The 13,163-nt window shown below is 43.1% G+C and overlaps 1 protein-coding gene across 1 annotated transcript in view; it reads left to right on the top strand.

Annotated features, from left to right (window-relative positions):
• Positions 1–13,163, top strand: part of PCDH15 (protocadherin related 15) — a 2,320,333-nt gene that overhangs the window by 1,527,817 nt on the left and 779,353 nt on the right. The window contains exon 21 of the mRNA XM_069753541.1: positions 11,776–12,000. Coding sequence (XP_069609642.1) covers positions 11,776–12,000 — 225 coding nt within the window. The remainder of the gene's footprint in view (positions 1–11,775; positions 12,001–13,163) is intronic.

Here is a 13,163-nt window from a genome sequence, read left to right as displayed (position 1 = left end):
TTCAGGGCAGGTTGAGTCTTCGGACTGTCCTGGTGTGGATACTGTGGTGGACAGGTTGCAGCAGATTTGGACTCATGTAGTGGACAATTTGACTTTGTCCCAGGAGAAGGCTCAACGTTTCGCTAATCGCAGACGCTGTGTGGGTCCCCGACTTCGTGTTGGGGACTTGGTTTGGTTATCTTCTCGTCATATTGCTATGAAGGTTTCCTCTCCTAAGTTTAAACCTCGTTTTATTGGTCCGTATAGGATTTCTGAGGTTCTTAATCCTGTGTCTTTTCGTCTGACCCTTCCAGATTCTTTTTCCATACATAACGTATTCCATAGGTCATTGTTGCGGAGATACGTGGCACCTATGGTTCCAGCTGTTGATCCTCCTGCCCCGGTTTTGGTGGAGGGGGAGTTGGAGTATATTGTGGAGAAGATTTTGGATTCTCGTGTTTCAAGGCGGACACTCCAGTATCTGGTTAAGTGGAAGGGTTATGCTCAGGAAGATAATTCCTGGGTCTTTGCCTCTGATGTCCATGCTCCCGATCTTGTTCGTGCCTTTCATATGGCTCATCCTGGTCGTCCTGGGAGCTCTGGTGAGGGTTCGGTGACCCCTCCTCAAGGGGGGGTACTGTTGTGAATTCTGTGGCGGAGCTCCCTCCTGTGGTCACTTCGGCTGGTTCTCTCTGTGAGCTTCCGTTGGTGGAGGAAAGTGGTACTGCGGCTTCTGAGTTTCCTTCCTCAGGTGATGTGGTGAAGTCGTTAGGTGCTGCTCTATTTAACTCCACCTAGTGCTTTGATCCTGGCCTCCAGCCAATGTTCTAGTATTGGACCTGTTTCCTCCTGGATCGTTCCTGTGGCCTGCTGCTCTGCATAGCTAAGTTCCTCTTTGCTATTTGTTTGCTGTTTTTTTCTGTCCAGCTTGTCAATTTGTTTTTTCTACTTGCTGGAAGCTCTGGGACGCAGAGGGTGTACCTCCGTACCGTTAGTTCGGTACGGAGGGTCTTTTTGCCCCCTTTGCGTGGTGTTTGTAGGGTTTTGTGTTGACTGCAAAGTTACCTTTCCTATCCTCGCTCTGTTCAGAAAGTTGGGCCTCACTTTGCTAAATCTATTTCATCTCTACGTTTGTCTTTTCATCTTAACTCACAGTCATTATATGTGGGGGCTGCCTTTTCCTTTGGGGTATTTCTCTGAGGCAAGGTAGGCTTATTTTCTATCTTCAGGCTAGCTAGTTTCTCAGGCCGTGCCGAGTTGCATAGGTAGCGTTAGGCGCAATCCACGGCTGCCTATAGTGTGGTTGGAGAGGATTAGGGATTGCGGTCAACAGAGTTCCCACGTCTCAGAGCTCGTTCTTGTTTTTTGGGTTATTGCCAGGTCACTGTATGTGCGCTGATCTCTATGTCCATTGTGGTACTGAATTACCTTTCATAACAGAAGACGGCCGAATATGCCCCTTCTCCAAAGATTCCTTAACAAAGCTCCGCATGGCGGCATGCTCTGGCACAGACAGATTGAAAAGTCGGCCCTTAGGGAACTTACAACCTGGAATCAAGTTAATAGCACAATCACAGTCCCTATGAGGAGGAAGGGAACTGGACTTGGGCTCATCAAATACATCCTGAAAATCCGACAAAAACTCAGGGACCTCAGAAGAAGGGGAAGAGGAAATTGACATCAAAGGAACGTCACTATGCACCCCTTGACAACCCCAACTAGTCACAGACATAGTTTTGCAATCCAGCACCGGATTATGTTCCTGTAACCATGGAAAACCCAGTACAACAACATCATGCAGGTTATGCAACACCAGAAAACGGCAATTTTCCTGATGTGCTGGAGCCATGTACATGGTCATCTGCGTCCAGTACTGAGGTTTATCCTTGGCCAATGGTGTAGCATCAATGCCCCTCAAAGGAATAGGGCTCTGCAAAGGCTGCAAGGAAAAACCACAGTGCCTGGCGAATTCTAAGTCCATTAAGTTCAGTGCAGCGCCTGAATCTACAAATGCCATGACAGAAAAGGACGACAATGATCAAATCAGGGTCACTAATAAAAGAAATTTAGGCTGTACAGTACTGATAGTAACAGACTTAGCGACCCTCCTAGTACGTTTAGGGCAAACAGAAATAACTTGAGCAGAATCACCACAGTAAAAACACAGCCTATTCTGACATCTGAATTCCTGCCATTCTGTTCTAGTCAAAATCCTATCACATTGCATAGGCTCAGGACTCAGCTCAGAGGTCACTGCCATATGGTGCATAGCTTTGCGCTCGCGCAGACGCTGATCAATCTGAATGGCTAGAGACATAGATTCGCTCAAACCAGTAGGCGTAGGGAAGCCCACCATAATATCTTAAAGGGCTTCAGAAAGACCTTTTCTGAAAATAGCAGCCAGAGCATCCTCATTCCATTTAGTGAGCACAGACCATTTCCTAAATTTCTGGCAGTATAATTCTGCCGCTTCCTGACCTTGACACAGGGCCAACAGGGTTTTTTCTGCATGATCCACAGAATTAGGTTCGTCATACAATAATCCGAGCGCTTGAAAAAATGCATCTATATTCAGCAATGCCGGATCCCCTGATTCAAGGGAGAATGCCCAGTCCTGAGGGTCACCACGCAGCAAGGATATGATGATTTTGACTTGCTGAATTGGATCACCAGAAGAACGGGGTTTCAAAGCAAAAAACAATTTGCAGTTATTTTTAAAGTTCAAAAACTTGGATCTGTCCCCAAAGAACAAATCAGGAGTAGGAATTCTGGGCTCCAAAGCCGGAGTCTGGACAACATAATCTTGGATACTCTGTACTCTTGCAGCGAGTTGATCCACATGAGAAAACAAACCCTGAACATCCATGCCAGAGCATAAATCCTGAACCACCCAGAGATCAAGAGGAAAAAAAAGACAAAACAGAGCACAGAAAAAAAATGGCTCAGAATTTTTTTTCCTTCTTTTGAGATGCATTTAATTCATTTTTGGCCACTTGTACTGTTATGATCTGGTGGTTTAGGAGCAACATGGGACGAGCTCTGAAGGAAGTGGTACCTGTACTGACCGCAGTCCCTAAGCTCAACACAACACTAGACTTAGCCGTGGGATGCTCCTGACACTCCCTAGGCACCTCGTCACAGCCGGAGAACTAACTACCCCTAAAGATAGAAACAGGAAAACTATCTTGCCTCAGAGAAAATCCCCAAAGGATAGATAGCCCCCCACAAGTAATGACTGTGAGTGGAGAGGGAGGGAAAAGACATACACAGAATGAAACCAGGATGAGCACAGGAGGCTAGTCTAGCTAGATAGATAGGACAGGATGGAATACTGTGCGGTCAGTATAAAACACTACAAAAAATCCACACAGAGTTTACAAAAATCTCCACACCTGACTAAAGGTGTGGAGGGTAAATCTGCTTCCCAGAGCTTCCAGCTACACTGAATTAATTCATACTGACAAGCTGGACAAAACATAGAAAGCACAGAACGGACAAGTCCACAACCTGTGGACAGAAAAGAGCAAGCAAGGACTTAACCTTGCTGAACTGGTCAGGATAACAGGGAAATCCAAAAGAGATGTGAATCCAACCAGGAACCATTGACAAGTGGCACAAGCTGAAGGAAAGAGCCAGGCTAAATAGCCGAGCAGAATAGACAATCAGTGGAAGCAGCTGCTAACTGCTAAATCCAAGGAGCAGCCATTCCACTTAAAACCACCGGAGGGAGCCCAAGAGCAGAACTCACAAAAGTGCCACTTAGAACCACCGGAGGGGGCCCAAGAGCGGAATTCACAACAGAGAACCCCCTGAATCTCCCCCTCAAGACCCTCTGCTCAAGAAGTTGCCTGGACAAAACCCAGTCAGCTTCTCTCTAACTTCCTATCCAACCCCCCAGTTTTACCCCAGTGTGTGGAGTGGCCTAATACATAGAACCCTTTTCTCCCCCTGGTGGCCGGAGTGTGAAGTGTAGTGTGTGACTGTGATACCTGGTCAGGTGAACTCCTTTAGTGCCATCAGACGTAACATCACTCCCCTTAGTGGCAGAACGACATTACTGCAATGACCAGGACTCTGGGGCGCTGCACACAGATTGCTTTGTTCACAGAAAGGTTACTGGTGGATCAACATGTGATTAGGCTTGTCCATCAGCCTCCTCCAATTGAAAATCATTTTTCACATATGACAAGTTTTTTAACTCCTTCATCCTTGGGCGATTTTCCATTTTATTTGTTTTAGTTTTTCCTCCCCTTCTTGCAAGTCCCTAACTTTTTTTAAAAATTTTTCATCAATACAGTCGCATGAGGGCTTGTTTTTTGCCGGACAAGTTATACTTTTGAATGACACCATTGGTTTTATCACATACAGTAAAAGAAAAATGGAAAAAAAATTCAAAGTGCGGTGGAATTGCAAAAAAAGTGCAAATCCACATTTTTTTTTATTTAGCATATTAACTATATGGTAAACAGACCAGACAATATGAATAATCTGATCAGAACAAGATTACAGATAATAAACCTATATAGTTTAATATTTTTTTAAGTGGTAAAAATAATTCCCAAATTTGTCTGAAAACCTTGTATGAATTTCGCCTTGTTAGAATGCGTTTTAAGACTATGATTGTAAACTAGATGGAGGCCCGATGCTATCGCATCAGGAGGGCGGTAATGTCATGGTGGGGGCAGGCTTTGCAGCGTTGAGAATCTCTCCCCCATGTAGCCACCTATCCACTCTCTCTTTCCTTATGTGCTGACTTCTCCCGTCTGTGTTCTCTTCTTTGACCTGTCAACCCCATGTGCTATCCCCCTTGTCTGCTGTCTCTTTCCTTCTTGTGTTGTGTTCTCCCCTCATGTGCTGTCCCATTTGAGCTGTCTCCCCTGAGCTCTCTCTCACCCCTGTGCACCATCTCTCTCCCCCATCTGCTGTCTTCTCCTCTCATGTCATCTCTTCTTTGACCTGTGTACCCCACATGCTCTCCCCATGTCTGCTTTCTCTCTTTCTTCACCCCTGTGCTGTCTTCTTCCCTCATGTGTTCTCTTGTTTGAGCTGTTTCCCCCCTGTGTGTCCTGTTTCCTATGTGCACTCATCCCTCCCCCTGTGTTAAAATGAAAGCATGGTCAGACACAGACAATTTTTAAAATGAACTTGCGTTCATGAGATAATCACTTTAATGTGACCGGCTTTCTCTGCCTGTAAACACATCGCGCATCTGCCGCTGGGATTAGCCGAATGATTCACTGCGCCAGCATGGAATTCGTGCAGGTGCAATAAATCAGACCGCCGCCATCTTTGTGCAGACTAATAGTGGCAGTCAGATAAGAACTGCGCATGAGCTCCTCCTGTACAAAGCTTGAGGCGGTCAGTGAATCACTCGGCTGATCCCGGCGGCGGCGTGCTTGCAACAGTGTTCCGCTGGTGGTACAGCTCAAGAGTCTGCGTGTGGTGTATATAGTGTGTGTGTGGTGTGTACGGCATATACAGAGTGTGTGTGAGTGTCTGTGGTACGTAGAGCGTATACAGTGTGTGTGTGTGGTGCGTACAGATATACAGTGTGTGCTTGTGTATGTGTGTGGTGCATATGCTGTATACAGTGTGTGTGTGTTTGTGTGTTGCGACTGTTGGTACCACACAAGAGGCTGGTACCAACAGCAGTTTCCATATTGAGACACCCATCACTTGGGTGTCCCAATATGGCAGTCGGTGAACTTCTGCCGCTTGGAATTCTGGGATCCGGACAGAACAGGATGTGAAGACATTACAAGGTAAATATATTAGACAAGAATGTTCAAGTTCATCAACTGCAACAGAGATATTGAAAAAGCTCTTAAAAAAAAGCAAAAAATAACATAAAAAGACAAAGCTGCTTAACTTTTCTCACAATTTTTCCTTTCACCTATCTATAGCTACTAACCTTTAAGTAAATAAAAGAAATATACAGTATATACCACAAATACCCCTTTAGGACTGTTTCAGTCCTCAATTATTATATTCACGGTCTCTTGTAATACAGATTATTATTTTTCCATTTTTTGGTACAAAATAAATGTATCAGATCCTTCTCTCTCTTTTGACAGCGGTTTACTTTAAACACTGATGTACTGCTTAGTTTCTCTTAGGATAGTTTTGTTCTTATAGATTAGCATTTAACTTTGTTTCTAGTATTGTAAATATTCATAAGAATATTGAGCAGCTTTTGCTTTGCATTCACTGTAATGACAATGATGGCGGCCTTGGCTTGTGTGTACTATAGTAATGTAAATAAGGCAGGCTTAGATTGTAATCACTATGCAATGTCATAGAGCTATCCCAATGACAAGATAAAGAAGTCTATTGTTTATCTTTGTTTGTTTGGGCATTATTTTCTCTATGATTTGTAACCCAATGTTTTCGAATTCATAAATGCAGCCATTTCAACAGTTGCAGTTGCAAAGTGAGTGTCCGCAACCGGGCTTGTGCTGCAGGGTGCCCACCAATACCTCTGCCTATCTCAGCTGTATGTGCATTCTTGGATGCACATTCAGCTAAAATATATTGCATCGCAGAGATCAACCAGCTTCCTACACTACCGTACACGTCGCAGGTCAAACAGTGGACACTGACGTCAGCATGTCCCTTATGGGAGTACACATGGCAGATACGACAAAATCGGCTGCCAGCTTGGGCACTGGCTATGGAAGTGGTTATTGCACATCGTGGGAGCATGGGAATGTTAAAATAATTACTTGTTTCATTTTTAAATGTGTTGAAGAATGGAGGACATTATTATTGTAATGGCACTAGATGGAGAAAATACCAGTAAGGGACCCGAGATGAGGGACATTATACCAGGAATGGGAAAATGATTATATGATGAGGTCAAGGCTGGTGACATTATTAAATAAAGGGGCTAGGATGGAGACATTATTATAGTAAGAGTCAGAATGGAAAACATTTTTACAGGGAGAGGCAGAGACATAGCTAGGGTTTTGGTTTGAGGGGGGGGGGGGGCAAAGCTTCTGAGTGACCCCTAACCAGGTAACCTTGATTACAACTGGGTGACGCACCCTAATAGTGGAGGACAACATCAGCAAATGGTCGCGCTGTTACTGAAGATAATCTCTATATAAGATATTGCCGCCATATGGTCAGTGGTAGATACCAGCCCAGCAGAACATATAAGAGATCACACTGCACAGTTACAGACAATCTCTTACCACTGACATTCTTTCTGATGGAATCGTTCACTTTTCCCATCTTTTCCATCTGGCCCAGACCAACATGACAACTTCTTCCAGCCAGCACTCGGCTGCTGAGAACACAACAAAGACACGTTTCACGTCTCATATTTTCAGCATGTCACCATCTATTCCCAACCTGCACAAACTCCTCATCCTACCGGTACTCCAATGCTGCTGCCGTATGTGTCCCTATTACTGCCCCTGCTGTGTGGTTCTCTGTGCCCTCTAAACTCTAAAGGAACCCTCTAGAATGTAGTAATGCTGGGCACAAGTGCCCTAGAAAACAGTGCCCACATTTTGCCCCCTAGAAAGTAATAGTGCCCTGTGTGCCCCTTAGATAGTCACAGTAGCCTGAGTTCCCCTATAACAATAAGTTCTCACTTAGCATTCAATAATGTCCCTAGTCTCCCCCTGTACAGCTTCCCTATACACAGTATGATGCCCTCTTATACATAACATGATGCCTCCTCACTGTAATGTACCTTCACACAGTACCACACTGACCCCTCAGTAGCCCTGAAACTGCTTGATGGCCCCAACACTGTGTGGTGGCCCTTTCACTGTAATCCCCACAGTGTATGATGGCCCCCTTTATAGTCTTCATATAGTATAATGCGCCATATAGTCCTCAATATAGTGTAATGCACTTCTCATAGGCTTGCATAGTATAATTCACTCCCAATAGGCCTGTATAGTATAATACACTCTCCATAGGCCTGTATAGTATAATGCACTCCTCATAGACCTGTATAGTATAATGCACTCCCCATAGGCCTGTATAGTATAATGCACTCCCCAAAGGCAGCCAGTATATATAATGCAGCCCCATAGGCAGCCAGTACAGTATAATGCACCCCCATAGGCAGCCAGTACACTATAATGCACCCCCATTAGGCAGCCTGTATAGTATAATGCACCTCCATTAGGCAGCCAGTACAGTATACTGCACCCCCATAGGCAGTCTGTACAGCTTAATGCAGCCCCATTGGCAGCCAGTATAGTATAATGCAGCCCCATAGGCAGCCTGTACAGTATAATGCACCCCCATTAGACAGCCAGAACAGTATAGTGCACCCCCATTAGGCAGCCAGAACAGTATAATGCACCCTCATTAGGCAGCCAGTACAGTATAATGCACCCCATTAGGCAGCCAGTACAGTTTAATGCACCCCCATAGGCATCCAGTACAGTATAATGCACCCCCTTTAGGCAGCGAGAACAGTATAATGCACCCCCATTAGGTAGCCAGAACAGTATAATGCACCCCCATTAGGCAGCCAGTACAGTATAATGCACCTCCATATTCAGCCAGTACAGTATAATGCTTCCCCATTAAGCAGCCAGTACAGTTCAATGCATCCCTTTACGCAGCCAGTATAGTATAATGCACCCCCATTAGGCAGTCAATATCGTATAATGTACCCCCATTAGGCAACCAGTACAGTATAATGCCACCCCGTTAGGCAGCCAGTACGGTGTAATGCACCCCATTAGGCAGCCTGTATAATGCACCCCCATTCGGCAGCCAGTACAGTATAATACACCCTCATTAGACCGCCAGTACAATAGAATGCACCCCCATTAGGCAGCCAGTACAGTATAATGCACCCCCATTCATCAGCCAGCACAGTATAATGCACCCCCATTAGGCAGCTTGTATAGTATAATGCACCCCAATTGGCAGCCAGTACAGTATAATGCAGCCCCATTAGGCAGCCAGTACAGTATAATGCACCCCCATTAGGCAGCCTGTATAGTATAATGCAGCCCCATTAGGCAGCCAGTACAGTTTAATGCGCCCCCCATAGGCAGCCCGTACAATTTAATGCACCCTCATAGGCAGCCGGTACAGTATAATGCACCCCCATTAGGCAGCCTGTATAGTATAATGCAGCTCCATTAGGCAGCCAGTACAATATAATGCACCCCCATTACACAGCCAGTATGGTATAATATATATTTATAACTTATAAATTATTACAATCGCTATTAGGAGGCTTCTACTGCCTTCCTAGGATTTTATGGGGATACATTTTTCGAAAACTATGTAATTTTTTTCGCTATTTGTCTGACTTTTAATAATCTAATCTAAAGTTTTTTTTATGTCTTATTTCCATTTATGATTCATTTGATATTCTTAAAGGATCATCATCGGAGGCTGGGGCTGCTGTCGCTAACACAGCTTCCTTTACAGACTTGAAACAAAGCATCATAGCTTTTGTTATTGCCATCAGTTTTCAGTAGCGGTGATGCAGAAGTGACCACAGCTTCACTTAAGCCACCTGTATCTTTAGTCCATACTGCATCTGACACTGCCACATCATTCACTGAAAGGATATATTATGTGGATGGTTTTAGAAGGAGTGGGAGTGACAACAGTGTTGCTTCATTGTTTCTATCACCACACTGAAATGAATCATCACCAGAGGGTGGTGCTGCTGATCCCCTGACTATGTCTTGTTTCAGTTAGCTAGGTGGTGGGGACAGAAGCTGTGAGATCTGAATATGAGGGCATTGTTTGTGAAGCTGCATTTAATTCTTCTCATGAGTCCATTTGTATTCTGCCTCCACCCATCTACCCAGCCTGAATAAGAGCTGCAGCTTGTACTGAGCAGGGTGAGATTTCAGAAGCAGGGATGAGGGACACTGAGGAAATGCCAGTCAGGCTTAGTGGGCAGAAATTTATCCACAACAGGAAGGAGCAATACTAAAGCGCTTGTGTAAAACAGGTAGAAATGCTGGCACTGCTACCACATCTATACAGCACTAAATCAGGAAACACGATGGGGCAAAAAGTTACAGCAGGCGCCGAAATGAGGTGGCACTCAGGCCAAGTAGGGACAGAGTGTAAAAAGCAAAAAAAAATGAGCGGCACTCACACTAGTATGTGAATTGTCAGCGCTTTGTTCAGTTGTTACAAGAGGAGAAGAAACACAAGAAATGAATGAGCCCTGGAAGAAGCATAGTTTACGCGAAACAGCTGTTGCTTATTCATTCCCTGTCTCTGCTCCTCATATAACGACCTCATAAAGTGCTGACAAGTCACATGCTCCATTTTTCACGCTGATATTTTTTCCATTGCAAACACTAAAGAGCTCTCAAGCGTAGTTTGGTGGAGATTAAATTTAAACTTTTAGAAATTATTATTTAGTCATGCATGGACTTTTAATGTAAATACACCTGCATCATTACGTACACCAGACCATTAGCATTTAATATTGTATGCCATTTGAATTGGGAAAACTAGTCACAGATTTGTTTTAAATGGGGCTTTGCTCCATTACCAGACACAGACTCTGGGCAAGATTGGTAGTGTTTCTAGAAAAGTAAACTTTATTTGTCTAACAGAAATAGCAAGGGTATATAGGAAACAAATCACTGATTAATAGATTGTGCAAAAGAGAATGAGTGATATATAAAAATTAACTTTTAATCTATTTCTTTAAAATATTCTTTGAGGCCAACAAAAAATGGAGCCCTTTTGGGCTTAAAGTGCTAAAAAAGTGCAGAAACAAATCATACAATCACTTAGACAGAGTGTTTTGAGATCATTGACGTTACTTCCCTTAACCGATATCAATACTGGCAACTCCTTTTAAATAAAAGCGCTACACTCTGTCAGTAACCTGATGATGGTACAGGGGGCAGCTATTACTGCTCCCTATAAATGCAATCTATGCCATGCTATACCTGCAACACTGTGACAATTATGTCTTCCCCTGTCCAATGGTGAGAGTTGTTAATACATATTATTGGAATTGGAGCGCTCTCACCATGTCTAGGGGTTGCATAATGCCGTGCGACAGATACCCTTGTTGTGGGTCCAATGCTCAGCCTGTCAGGTCCAGGATAAGACATTGGTGCGCTGCCTGCTCTTGACGTGCTTCCTCCAATGTAGATTCATCAGTAGGGTCTTATATGATAAGAGGGGTCACCATCCCCTCTGTGGCACCTTGTCAGCGCTGTATCATTTATTTAAAAAAACTCTAAGTGATTGTACGGTTTGTTTCTGCACTTTAAGTCCGAAAGGGCTCCGTTTTTTGTTGGTCTCAAAGAATATTTTAAAGAAATAGATTAAAAGTAAATTTTTATTTTTCCAAGAAAAAAAAAAGTTCAAAATGCATTTTTTATCATAAAGATATTTGCCTTTACCCCAGGAAATTCTTCTATAGAAATGCTTGCAGTAATGTTAACTGTAATGGCAGTGCAGTCACCAGTACAATAACTAGGCTTAGAGCAGTCGTATCGTTTTTCTTTCTTTGCAATGATGAAGTTAATGCAACAGTTAAAGATCAATTCTAATCAAGTTGAGAGATTGCAGACGGCACAGTTGCTGTGAATGTGACAGAAATCTCAGATAAATATCTGCTGAACTGTTTATATTTTCTCCTGATCAATGCATTAAAATGACCCATAACAAAAAGCAAAACAACTGTAAGTGTTCAATTCTATTTTAGAGACTCCTCTGAAACTCAATACATATATTTTCTCTGGTTCAATTATTCTTGCCCTTCAACCTGCTTTATTCACCAGCTTTGTCTGCTTTGATTTTAATATTGATCTGTTTATTGTGTTTCAGGCAAAGGATGCTGATCTCGGTGCTAATGTTACTTATCGGATAAGAACCCCGGAAGTTTTGCAGCTTTTTCAAATAAACTCGTCATCTGGAGAGATATCTCTTCTAAAACCACTCGATTATGAATCATTCGCTGGCAAGGAGGCTGTATATGTGTTTCTTGTGGAGGCTTTTGATGCCATGGGTAGCATGCCTCCTGGAATTGCTACTGTAACAGTGAGAGTAATGGTAAGGAAATTGAAAAACAAATATCTGCCTGCCTATCTGATAACATTTCACATTTTAGGAAATCATTTTGCATTTACTAGAATAGAAAAAAAAATATTGCTCCTATTCTAGAACATATAGCTCCACTATTTCCCATAAACTACCTCATTTACTAATAGGAGCCATTAATAGGTTCTCATTATAGAAAATATCTGACAACTAGTCTACGACCTTATGCACACAATCCATAACTGATGGCCCTTACTGTAGCGTTAGATGTCTTGGATTTCATACTGGGCATGGAGAGATTTTTCACAAAGATTTATATGGAATTAATAATTAACACAAAATATAGCATGTCCCATAGCTTGTTGCAGTACAGTCGTATTATCCTGTGCAAACAATGCTACTGGGGAAATGAAATTTTGTACATTTATGTCTTTTCTTATTTTCTTTCTTGGCTCAACTTAGCCTGAGATGACTAGATTTGAATATTTTTTTTATTTTTTTATTTTTGGATACTCTTTCTGGAGATGTGTATGCTATATTTGTATTATTGGGCACACAGTGGTTGTGATGTGGATTGCAGCCTGTCTAAGTAATTGCCAGCATTATATGATAATGTATTGAATTTGTATTGTGAGATATTACTAAAAAAGGAAAAATAGGACCCGCGGCCATTCTACAAACATCTACATAAATGACGTGTCAGCACACCACGATTAATGAGTACATGAACTTCAATACTGTTGCGAACGTTAAAAATGTAGGATACTTAGTCAGCATTTTTTGATTAAAGAGCGCAAAAGATGTGTGGGCAAGGTGTGCCCTTTAACATGGTTGACCCCTAAACACTAAAGGTCCTACCTCTCCATGCGTCAAACCAGCCTCATCTGAATAGGCAGTGAAATGGAAATCAAAGCATGAGAAATCCAGCTCAATGAACTTGTGAACTCCATCTTTATTCACAAAGAGGTGCTCAGCAGAGGATGAAACAACATCAGTGATGACAGTTACGTGATATGCGAAATCGACGTGTTTCAGGTAACTACAACCCTTAATCATGAAGGAGTCTGTTCACAAGTTCGTTGAGCTAGGTTTCTCATGTTTTAATTGCCCCACGCTTTGACATAGCGTTCTCCCTGCTCCGAACATCTAAGGATGTCTACTACGGTGAGCTGAAC

The sequence above is a fragment of the Ranitomeya imitator genome, chromosome 2 (genome assembly GCF_032444005.1).
Source record: "Ranitomeya imitator isolate aRanImi1 chromosome 2, aRanImi1.pri, whole genome shotgun sequence".
Classification (NCBI taxonomy): Eukaryota; Metazoa; Chordata; class Amphibia; order Anura; family Dendrobatidae; genus Ranitomeya; species Ranitomeya imitator.
Note: the sequence above shows the minus strand (reverse complement) of the source record. Positions and strands in the feature narration are given on the sequence as shown.